The following is an 11,903-nucleotide window of genomic DNA, read 5'->3' on the forward strand; positions in this document are numbered from 1 at the left end:
CGGCTGCTCGCCTCCACGATCACCACCCTGGTAATCTACTTTGCAGTGAAATGTTTACAAGTGGGCCGACGGCCAAAAGGCTTCCCTCCAGGACCACCAACAATACCATTATTGGGAAATCTTCATCTCGTAAGCACCATAGACCTGAATCTTTCTAAAACAGCAACTCATGTACGAGTAGATGCCACGAGATAGACCATGGTTGCAGTTCACTAAATGGGCAGAAGAATATGGGTATAATCATGCCTCAACAAGCAACAAGCCGAATTTCACTAACACATCGTTGGCCCATATACTCACTAATCCTCGGAACGAAGACATACATCATATTGTCGGCACCCGACGCTGTCAAGGATCTCTTTGATAAGCGCAGCAACATCTATTCGTCACGACCAGACATGTACATAGCTCATGATGTAGCAAGCGGAGGCCTACGCCTCGTAACAGCAGTGAGTCGGCCTAGCCTCGACCATCTATCTTCTCTGACATAAAGACCAGAAATATGGAGCCATGTGGCGTAACATGCACAGAATGGTGCACAACATCTTCAATATGCGCGCTGCAGTTACATACGTTCCTTACCAAGACCTCGAGAACAAGCAGATGCTGCGAGATCTACTGGATAGCCCAAATGACCTTATCAACCATATACGCCGATACAGCAATTCGCTTACCACTCAAATGGTCTTTGGGTTTCGAACGACGAGTAATGCTGATCCAAAACTGAGACAGCTCTTCGAGTGCTTCGAGAAATGGGGTCACTTGGCTGCTGGAGCAAGCTCGCAGCTCTCAGATCTCTACCCTATTCTGCAACACCTGCCGCCTTTTTTGCGCCCGAACTACCGGTATGCGCGAAGCTTACACAAGAAGGAAATGGAGCTGTATCTTGGGCACTGGATGGAAACAAAGAAGGGTTTGCTGAATGGAACAGGGAAGGTAAGACAAGCTTCTTGTCTACACCCGCATATCTGACTAATTCCACGCCTATTAGCCTTGCTTCTGCAATGATGTTCTTCGGGTTCAGGATACCGAGAACATGTCCGACGGACAAGCTGCATATCTCGCCGGCTCGCTCCTTGAAGCAGGCAGTGACACCACCTCTGCTATTCTCATCGGCTTCGTACAAGCCATGCTTGTTCATCCCGACGTACAACACCGTGCTCAAGCCGAACTTGATCAAGTCGTTGGACAAGCACGTCTCCCACATATCCACGATGCGGAGACGCTGCCATACCTCCGCGCTATCGTCAAGGAGTGCATTCGATGGATGCCCACGACTATCATGGCGGCACCGCACGCAGTCACACAGAATGACGAGTACATGGGTTATAAGATTCCGGCCGGAGCTACCGTGCTGATCAATGTCTGGTGAATCCCACTCTCTTCTCCCTTTCCTCGGACTAATCATCCACTACCAGGGGTTTACACATGAACCCCACCACAAATCCTAACCCACGGACCTTCGACCCATCACGCTTCCGAGATGACCTTCGCTCGGAATTCGAGTGTGCGACTGCCCGCGACCCATCACAGCGGCGCAACTATATCTTCGGCTCTGGGCGCCGCGTATGTCAGGGTATGCACATCGCCGAACGCTCATTGTTCCTTGCTATCACACGTCTTCTGTGGGCGTTTGATTTCATCCCGCCCGAATCAGGAAGCATGCCGGACGTGGATGATTTGGTGGGCAGTTTGACGGTGCAACCCGCGCCATTTGAAGTCAAGATCATAGCGAGAAGCGAGGATAAGAAGAGGATAGTGCATGAGACGTGGAGGGATGCAGAACAGACGTTGTTGAATGGCGAGGGACAGTGGAAAATTGTACCACAAGGAATGGCATTTAGCACGTGGATGCCTGACGTAAAGGAACAAAAAGAGTAAGCTGGTGAAGTGACGTCACGTGAACCATCATGCCTCTTACGTACCACAAAATATGGCGTCGGTCATGGAGGTATCTTTTGTTTCTAGTAGGCTCACAGGTAATGCAATGAGGTTAAATAACAGTTTCAGACTAACGTCTTTCCGCCACCATATCACATGTGCGACCAAGTCTACAACATGTCGAACTTTGCCCAATGCTCTGCACCCCCTAAAATTTCACCATGATGGTGGGCATCATCCAAAAGTCCATCGTTCCAGACCTCAGTCTCCTCTTCTATCATTTCCCTGTCCCAACCACTCTCAGCACTGTCGATACTGTATCCCAGCTGACTTTCACCACACGACACTGCCAATCGCTTTTGGGTTGCTTCACGAATCTTCGCCACCCAAAAGCCTCCTCCTCCAAAATTATTGTGGTTTGCAAGCAACCCATCATGGTATTTTCTCCACAAGGTCGGCAAATGCAGGATCCTCTTATCGAACTGGTTGCTCCAGCCCAAGCCGTCTGGCATGAGCACGTTGATGTCGATATTTGAGTCCTGGGCGATACACCTGTCAAACTTTGCAAGCCACTCGCGGTCGCTATCACTCGGGCGCAGTGCGAGCTCCATCATCTGCACTTCGTGGATGTGAGCTCGTCCGGTGCCAGGCTAGAAACGTCTATCAGCACTTTCCTTCATTATAGGGTGGATACAACGAACCGGGTTGGACAGTCTAATGGCACAGCTGTTGAGTAACGCCTTTGCTGTCTTGCGCGCATCAAAAAAGACCTTGGTCGCTGTACCAGTCTCGAGCAGGTCTTTCAATGCACATGCACTTCTCTCCCCATGATGTAGAGCCTTGGCAAGATACGCAAGACTGATTTTGTTGACTACACGCTTTGGTGCAACGTAAATAATCAGGTTTTGAGAAGTACTAGAGAGGTAGAGGGAGGCGGAGTTGCTTGGTAATGCATTAAAGCTTTGGAGAAGAGTGTTGAGCGCATCTGGACTTGCGATACGCTGCAGTGTAATCTTTTCAGAAGAAACAAGATCCATATTGTCCAGATCCACTGGACACTGCGTTAGAGGTAGAGTCGTGAGACTAGGTTGCAGGTTTTAAACTCATGGTAACGCCACTTCACTCCAGCGAGCGATACGTCAACTGTGCATCCTGCATCGTTTAGAGCACTGCCACAGTCTGAGCTGTCGGGCTCCCAAACCGATGGATATGCATGTTTCGCCAAGTTTCCTGTCAGAGCACCTAGGTGACCAACCGTTAGCCGCTGGGATTTCCATAAACTCACAACTGCGCAGGGATCGCAGGGCAAGATGCCCAATGAGTTGAGGTATCGCTAGATGCCAGGAATCTATTTTCTCTTCAATTTCGCGCATAAGATATCCTTGTTGGATGCATTTTTAATATATTGCTAATACCGAAATAGTTCTGCCGAGTTACTAGAGAAAGCCTGCTCGAAGCTCATCAAGCGCGCGCTTAGAGATTTCCAGCACGGTGTCGTGGTCCTGCGAACGATCTGCAGTATCCCATGCAGGTTCGCATTTACCAGGCTCGGTAACAAATTCTTCGGCGAAAACATTCTGCGACAACCTAGCAGGAAGCTCCCATCTTAAGACCATACCTAGTTTAGTAGCGTGCCCTACTTTCCATCGAAAATAGGCCAGGGCTTCTCGCCGTCGGTGACTCTTGTCCAAGACGCCCAGTTGTGGCGTTCAGTTGTGATAGGCTGATTTGACTGGTCTCGAGCTTTCCACGTAGGTGAGATGTTCTCCATGCATGCGCTGTAAACAACCTTGGTACCTCTCGGCGCGGGATCCTCACGTCGTACAGCGTTTTGTGTACCCCGCAGCTGGACGTGATCCCTCGCATGTGACCATGAGGCCTATTCTGTAACCTTATCCGGAGCACCACCCCCAGAATGTTGCAGCATTGTTGGACATGTAGATGCTTTTCGCCCCGAGGTCTTTTTGACTATTTGATAACCTTGCTCAAATCTCGAACGCTGGGCATTTTCCGTTGAACCTGGAACCTTCAATCCAGTAACAACCCACCAATGAATCCAATTCTGGGAGACACGATGTACACTAGCTCGGCACCCAATGGAACCTCGGTGTCCGTCAAAATCGCACAGTATCTGCTAGAGAACAGTCCGGCATTCCAAGAACTCTTTCTTCTTCGTCAGAAGGTATTCAGGAAGTAATCACCATATTGAGACCTTTGCTTACATGTTTTTAGGGTTGGGAGACCTCAGAGAGAGATCAGTATTTCCATAATCGTCGTGCACAATCCGACAACGCCAGTAGAAAGCAGATGCGCCGCTTCTTCCACATGACATGTGAGATCGGAGAAGAGATGGACAGGGAAACATCCGTCATTACACTTACGGCGACTGATAGCGATACGCCCCCGAGGGTCTTGGATATAGGTATGGCTCCAGGTGGATTCACTAAGACGATGCTTCGTAGCCATCGTGACGTCAAGATACGGGGAATCATACTCCCACTAGAGCTCGGAGGCCTCGAAGTCATGCTTCCGCGGTGGAAGACTGACTCGAAAATCTTTTTAGAGTTTCTCGATGTCACGATGTTGGCAGAGGAGATGGGACGGTCGATAAAGTCCATACCAACCAAACACACGGATGTCGCAAGATTCTCTTCAAAAAGACCGTATCAAGGCGAAATCTTTGACCTCGTATTTTGTGGCGCAACTGCTCAACGTGCGCATGCTCGTGCCGACTATCGTGAGTCAAGTGAGCGACTACAGTTAGTGACGAGCCAGCCAATTCTCGCACTTCAACGTCTCCGCGACCACGGATCATTGGTCTTAGTGTTGCACAAGCCAGAGGCTTTCAACACCGCTGATGTTATCCGGACATTCACAAGGTTCTCAAGTGTGAGCCTTTTCAAGCCTGGAAAGAAGCATGCAATCCGTTCCTCATTCTATATGGTGGCAACGAAAGTGGAAACACAGAGTAAAGAGATGCAAGCGTCTATCGTTAAATGGAAGAAGCAATGGGAGAATGTAACTTTCCAGTCAGACGACGCTCTCTCGACCTGTTCCCGCGTATCCGAGGATCAAGCCTGCGAGATGCTGGCAGAGTTCGGACCACAGCTTATCAGTCTTGCCACGTCGGTACGGAAAATCCAAGCTGATGCTCTTCGATCTGCACCATTTATCAAAGGTTTAAAGAGCACCATGGCCAGAGATCTTGCGTCGAAGACAGGATGTATTGAATGATGCTCGCACGCCATGAAAACCTCTATACGAAGGGTTGATGCGCTGAAAGCTATGAAGCAATCCCCAAACCTCCGATACCGAAGTATCCTCCCTCTTAATACGAATAATGAAATCGCACTACGAGACGGCGCCGAGATACTGGTCACTTTCAAGAGAGACTATGTGCGTTACTGGGGCGTAAAAGGCAGCAACACACAGGCGGGGATACCATAATCGATCGCAACAAGACGAGATTTGGAGGAGATGCCGGACACAGGATAGGCAACGGATCTGCCCGTAGCTGTGAACACGCCACGGAAGCGTTGCCAACAAGTTTGGGATGGTCTTCTTTCTTACGCAAACTACGCTGAAGATTGTTACACGTGAAACCACGCTATAGCATCACCAAAGATTGTCGGTGAGTCGCTGAAATTTGTTGTTTATGCAGCCATGTCATAGTCCCTCCGAGGATTCTCGGTCAGGAGCTTAAGTCCGCTGCTTCTGAAGTACGTCAGTGATCATGCAAGTGACTTTTCAAGTCTTTTCATATTGCGCTTTCTAAGTCAATAAAAACCATGTACATGGCCACATTTTGTCGCTAGAATCTTTCCTGCGTACCTTCTGATTATTTCATCCAAGTCCATTGATCCACCTTTGGAAACACCTCGCAGGCACCAGTATCGATCACTTCCCTACGCCTACAATGCCTGCTCCACAAGTCTGGCTCATTACGGGTACCTCTTCTGGTTTTGGAGCCGCACTTGTTCAGAATTTGCTCGTACGTGGTGACAAGGTAATTGCGACTGCACGTAGCCTCTCCAAGATCGAACATTTCGAAACGCTATGCGCAGCCACTCTGCAGCTTGATGTGACTGCATCAACCGCTGAGCTTGAGAATATTGCCAAAGAGGCTATTGCGATCTACGGAAGGATTGATGTACCAGTCAACAATGCCGGTTACTCGCTTTTTGGTACTTTTGAAGACGCCAAGCACGATCACGGCAATCCAATTGACCGTATTCCAGCGCTGACAAACATTATAGCCCTCAGGACTGGCAGGCACAGTTTAACACCAACCTATTCAGTGCGATTAACACCACACGTGCTTTCTTGTCTCACTATGGCAGCAACAAATCAGGGACTATGATCTTCATCGGCTCCGCTGCTGCTTTGAGTGGGATGGGGATTCTAAGCCTGTACTGTGCTTCCAAATTTGCTTTGACTGGAAAGCACCGCTATGCGCTATCATCGCCGGGGAATCTCTACTGACTGCCTACTGAACTTAGGCGGTGCGGAATCCCTCGCCCAAGAAGTTGCCCCATCCGGCATTCGCACACTCGTCGTCCAACCAGGCTTCTTCCAAACAGAACTTCTTAACGAAGCAACACCACGTACATTGATACGCAGATCGATGATTACAAGCCATTGGTTGATGGCGGTTACCGAAAATTCAAGTCCGTCAATAGGTGTCAAGCAATAGAGTCTTCAAAGATATGAGATGCACAGCGATAGTGTAGGTAGAGGTATATTGCCTTGTAAGACTAGAGACGAACCGCTGTTGAGCCACAACAGCGGTAAGGTAGGCTAATATACTGCGATTGCTTGGCATAACGGCCCGAACGGGCCCGGAGTAGCCTGGTGCCTGACAATAGGTAGCAGCCTAGCAATCCCAAGAAGTGCGGGAACCGTATCATCGATGTGGTCAAAGGGGATGGTCTTGCAAAAGGCAAGCAGTTTCCGCCTACGCTGATGTTGGGTGAAGATATTTGGTATATGACGAAGAAAAAAGGTGGAAGATCAATTGAAGCTCTTGAACGAGTGGGAAGAGGCAAGTTCAGGTTTGAGTTTTGATTAGGTAGACTTGTGACTAGTAATGCAAGCAAATTTGCTATTTGCCTCCAGACTTTGCATAACTATTCTATGAGGCAAATCCATAAGACAACAAGACCAGAACGATGTCTTGTGTTAGGATCGCGACTAACATAAGCCGTTCTCGCTAGGGTCTTGCAGCTGGGCTGGGGCGGTGCGTGAAGTGAACAGCCTCGGAGATACGCCGGGATGCCAAGAACAGCAGCCCCGCACCTTGTCGCCAGGATCTGTGGTTGCCTAGTACTGTACCACTAACATGAACACCGAATTCAGAACCCACCAATGAACATTGTCAGACCGTTTCGCGCCGGCTCGTTCATCGCACGTTTCCACTTTGAAGTTGCTGCCTTACTGCTCATTCGTTCGCGTGCACCGGGTGATATCGCGAAAGCATCACGCTATCCTGTGCGTGTCAACGCAAGCTGCCTGACCTGCCATACGTATAGCGCTCTTCCTGTCCGAGTCGCCTGTTCCCTTGTACCTGATCTTCCAGTTACCCCGATTCCTATGCAATCATGGAACTGCCCGAGGAGATTTACCTAGAGATCTTTTCTTATTTACCACAACACCATCTGCGACCAGTACTGCAAACATGCAGAACTTTTGCGAGCCTTGTGAAGCCGCTAATGTTCGGGACGCTCCATCTAGACGGTGATGCTCAACGCGGGATGTGGACGGCAGAATGGAGACCAGGGGCAGTTTGGAGTCACCAGGTCTTTTGTCCAGGTCGTTCACGGATTGTAGAGCTGGCTTCCTTGGACAGTACCGTAGACGAACTGATCTTATTGGACATCGTGCGTCATGTGCGCAAGCTCAAATTCAGTCCGAGATACTACGTGGATGGTGAGTTTGTTTCCTGATGAACAGTCATGCAAACATTGACGATTCATTTAGGATTCTGGTCGAACTATCGCCAATGGCTTCGGAGGCCTCAAGACTACGAGGAAGACTTTCATCGGATGTATGACATGAGCGATTTCGAGGTTGATGATAATGGAGAGTATCGTGGGATTCATCGTCTCGCTGCAGCACGACTTGCCAGACCTGAAAAAGAACGCGGGTTGATCGAAGAAGCCGAAACCATTTGGGAGGGAAAAGTAGCTAAGCAGTGTGAGAAGAAAGAAAAAAATTTGGCAGCCTTGGTCAAACTCTTCAGACATATGCCACAGCTGAAAGCTATCGAGATCAGGGAATGGAGTTGCAACCTGAGTGAATATGGGTTCGAGGGCCGTGTGGAGTAAGTATGACGACGCCAATAATGGTCGACTTGACTGACATGTTCAGCCATGAAGTATGCGAACAATTTGCTAGTTGCAGCACAACCTGGAAACATCTCAAACTGCTGAGTTCCGCAATCAAGGTGTCAAAGAGTAATGTCAAGAGTCTGTTTCTCCCCAAGATCGACCTTTCTTCCATCACGACGACTGTCGCCATCGACGATTTGTTCAGTTCTCTCACTGCGCTTTCGTTCAATACTGAAACAACCGATCCGGATTTAGTTGAGGCTTCAAACACTAATGTATCACTCTTTGCTACGTTGATACGTCGTGCGTCGCATACGCTCCAATTCCTAGAGTTTCGCAACTGCACTACTTCGCATCCGCACCTACCACCCGGGGGAAACTATGTTCTCAAGAAGCTATTCAATGTATCGAACGACGCGGATTCGACAGACATCACGCCACTCATATTCCCAGAGTTAAAGACGCTGAAGCTTCGAAGCCTTTACCTAGACACGCCGACTCTGATCGCATTTGTTTCTCGACAACCGCAACTGCAGTATGCGCATTTCGATTACATCTACCTCACGCCCGTAGGATACAAATGGTGCGACGTTGCTGAGCGGCTGCCTTTATCGTGCAGCAAGCTTTACATTAGTAGGTCTGGGCACGACAAGTTTGACCCTGATACGCCCACAGTAAATGGTCATATGAGGGCTTTCCTGCCTTACAAGGAGGGCTTTCCAGCAAATTCGGACTGGCAAGTGAACGAGGCTTTCGTAGAGAGAAAAATGGATGACGATGAAGACGCGCGTAAGGATTGTGGGTGGCATATGGCGCCAGGGCCGCCGGGAGCACAGTCGGGAGCACGGGGTTTGTATGGTAACAGAACGAGGGAGGAGTTCAGGGCTACGTACAGACTGGCTTATGATTGTGCGGAGTTCCGGAGAATATGAGTTGGATGTTAGGAAAGTTAGGCTGAATGATTAGGGATGTAGCGGGTTAACACGATGCTTGTTCGCGAAATATGCTGGTGGTAACCACCCAATTTTTTTCCTGGCATAGGTCAAATCCTCAAAGATACAGACGAGACCCGCAATGTACAATCACGCTTTGCCCGTTATATTTGAATCGTATGGCAATTCGCAAAGCATCATACCCTGGGCAAGGTTTAACATTTCAGCAAGTAGCTATTTGGAATATCTGCGGTTGAATCTACTCGATACAGATGGTCTGATATGCAGTTTCACTACGAAACCAGTTCCAGTCATTGGTCTTTGGTTGAACCTCATCATGATAAAATTTGGAGTAGCCCACTCTCTTGTAAGTGCTATAGTCCAGTTTAGAAAAGATAATGCCCGATGAACTCTTCTCTCCCCGTGAGACACGGGAGTTGATCTCTAAGCACCATAATTCGGAGGGCTGTTCTTCTGTACAATCCCAATGTGCGACTAAGGGACGTAAACAGGGTCCCGGTAGGCAAGTGTGCCACCCAATGAAATTTTGTCCTTGCCGAGTTGACATACACAAGTTTCCAGAGATTGTCAGTCGTCCCAACAATACTTCGCCATATTCGAAACCTAGTAACTTCGGTTCGATCTTCCACCTGTCAATCCTGAACGTGTCCGTTCCATAGGAAAGTCGAGCATGATCAAAGATCACAGGACCAGTCAATGAGGCCCATGACCATGATGGTCTAGACCTCTCAGTAGCCCATTTGTTCCTCTGATCCAGGATTCAAATTCAGTGGTCGTTCCTCGATATCGCCAGGAGCAGGGCTGTTTGCAAGAGCAAACATTGGAAACGCACACGTCGGTTGCTCAGCTGAGTCGAACAATATGTTTGCACCATCTACCCATTGGATATCAAGAACTCCCCTTTCACCACAGCTTATGATTAGCTTCGGGTCGCTAGGTACTATAGTGATGTTCGTAGGAGTGTACTTTTGGTAAGCCAAACGGAAGAATGCGCGTGCGGCTTGTTCTACTTGTTCTACCTTCTTAAGCGAGAAAGAAGCTGATGTACCAAAGGTGAATATGATATATTTGCAATGCTCGCAGCTGTGTGGCGAAACGTGTCCCAACATATCGTTCCGCCTGGAACTATCCATGATCAGTGTGTGATGAGTCCAAAGTTGAGAAAAAAGGGCTGGCGGAGTCCTGACAGCATTTGCGATCGGACAACGAAGCTTGCCCTCTCCTTGGAAGTCGACTTTTCGTACATGGGGTTGGTGTGTGGATGTGTGGATGTGTGGAGAGAAAGGCTATGTACGTCATCGGCCGGGACAGGTCATGATCACCAACAAATCATCGAGCAGGCCGTTACGTAGCCCCCACAGCGACCGCAACATGACCACATTGCTCATGTCAAGTTTGCCAACTCTTAAACTTCATTCGTTTGGCAATTGTGATCGTGCGTTCCAGTTGACTAGAGAGAGAATTTCGTGAGGTTTTGGAAGAAACTGCAGGTCGTTAACTATCGCTGTCACTTTCCAGATGCTAGGTCGCTTCTCCAAACATCGTTGTTGTCCTCTGTAACACATCCACATGTAATACCTTCGACTTTTGGCAGATATTACATGTACACTGGAGTAGCCTATATACTCCATGCGTTCGAGCTGGTCTGCACGGAAACTGGAGCGCACAATGTTTGCATGCAATGAGAAAATGATGTGCCTAGTATGCTGTTCACCTCTCGATGTGCAAACCTCTATTGTGATGGCCGTTTCTTCTCGGCTTTTTATCTTCCCAAGTCTTCATATGGTAGGGACGTCCCCACTATCGCACTAAGCGCATAGAAAGCGATGTGGCGCGTCGCGAAGTCAAACTTGACCGCTTACCATACTTGACTCACCAATGGGTTTACTCGCGATGAGCTTGAGCCATGTAGCGAGCCCCCCGATGAGACCTACGCTTTTGTACATTCACTTTCCAAGTCATTTCGCCTCACCATATTCGCGCGTATCGACTCTGACGTTGCAGTGTTGATAGACGGAACGATACTGCAGCAACGTCGGCTCATCGCATGTACGCCAATGCACCTCCAACGCAAACAGATATCTGCACCGTGTATACAGATACAAAACAGATCGCTGTGCCTCATATTCGCGCCTAAAAGATCTACCAAAAGTCGCCGCTGTCGCAGAGATGCGTGGTGATCCATCGTCCTTAGAAATGGCGGCCGTGTCCCCCAAAAGCCCTGGAGAGACCAGGGTCCGTGTATCGTTACATCCACCACGAGACACAATTTCCCCAACAGGACCTACAACATGTGTTACAAAAGGCGAGAGAAGCAGCCCTACTTTACCATCATCATCCCACCACGAGTACCACGGCTCATCGTCCTCGAAATACGTTATAAGCCTCCCAAGACGCAGTGGTGACATCTTCGCTCAGGGTTCATTTCAATCAGCGTCGCCATTGTCATCTCCATTGTCGTCACTCCTTGCACCAATAATCAAGCATGCGAAAGCTGTGATGGAACACGCCACTTCCCCATCGTCGCTCCCAGACGACTTCTTTCGCGAACCACGACTCTTGATCCCACCAAAAGCGTACACAGTTCTCCCTTACGGGTGGTACCGCGCTCGAGATGAGAATGATTCGACGTTTTTCTACACTGCATCTGGCTAGACGCAGTGGCTACGACCGACTCGACCTGCGAATGAACCATTATTGACCGAACATGCGACACGAGTTGTAATAGGTAGATCTGGTTCCA

General features: G+C 49.0%; 4 protein-coding genes across 4 annotated transcripts; 3 read left to right on the forward strand and 1 right to left on the reverse strand.

The window, feature by feature from the left end:
• Positions 1–398: 398 nt before the first annotated feature.
• Positions 399–1,881, forward strand: ALTATR162_LOCUS10968 (uncharacterized protein; the record flags this gene model as incomplete). The annotated part of the gene is made up of 4 exons (XM_043318608.1): positions 399–449; positions 499–936; positions 992–1,368; positions 1,419–1,881. The coding sequence occupies 4 exons, from the start codon at positions 399–401 to the stop codon at positions 1,879–1,881; spliced, it is 1,329 nt and encodes a 442-aa protein (XP_043174543.1).
• Positions 1,882–2,051: 170 nt separating this feature from the next.
• Positions 2,052–2,918, reverse strand: ALTATR162_LOCUS10969 (uncharacterized protein; the record flags this gene model as incomplete). Its single annotated transcript, XM_043318609.1, has 2 exons — positions 2,052–2,531; positions 2,583–2,918. 2 exons carry the CDS (start codon positions 2,916–2,918, stop codon positions 2,052–2,054), a joined length of 816 nt encoding a protein of 271 aa, XP_043174544.1.
• A 1,013-nt stretch (positions 2,919–3,931) lies between these two features.
• Positions 3,932–5,115, forward strand: ALTATR162_LOCUS10970 (uncharacterized protein; the record flags this gene model as incomplete). The annotated part of the gene is made up of 2 exons (XM_043318610.1): positions 3,932–4,063; positions 4,114–5,115. 2 exons carry the CDS (start codon positions 3,932–3,934, stop codon positions 5,113–5,115), a joined length of 1,134 nt encoding a protein of 377 aa, XP_043174545.1.
• Positions 5,116–5,797: 682 nt separating this feature from the next.
• Positions 5,798–9,139, forward strand: ALTATR162_LOCUS10971 (uncharacterized protein; the record flags this gene model as incomplete). Its single annotated transcript, XM_043318611.1, has 3 exons — positions 5,798–6,065; positions 7,858–8,200; positions 8,248–9,139. The coding sequence occupies 3 exons, from the start codon at positions 5,798–5,800 to the stop codon at positions 9,137–9,139; spliced, it is 1,503 nt and encodes a 500-aa protein (XP_043174546.1).
• Positions 9,140–11,903: the final 2,764 nt, after the last annotated feature.

This window comes from Alternaria atra, assembly GCF_907166805.1.
Source record: "Alternaria atra isolate CS162 genome assembly, contig: 35, whole genome shotgun sequence".
Lineage (NCBI taxonomy): Eukaryota > Fungi > Ascomycota > Dothideomycetes > Pleosporales > Pleosporaceae > Alternaria > Alternaria atra.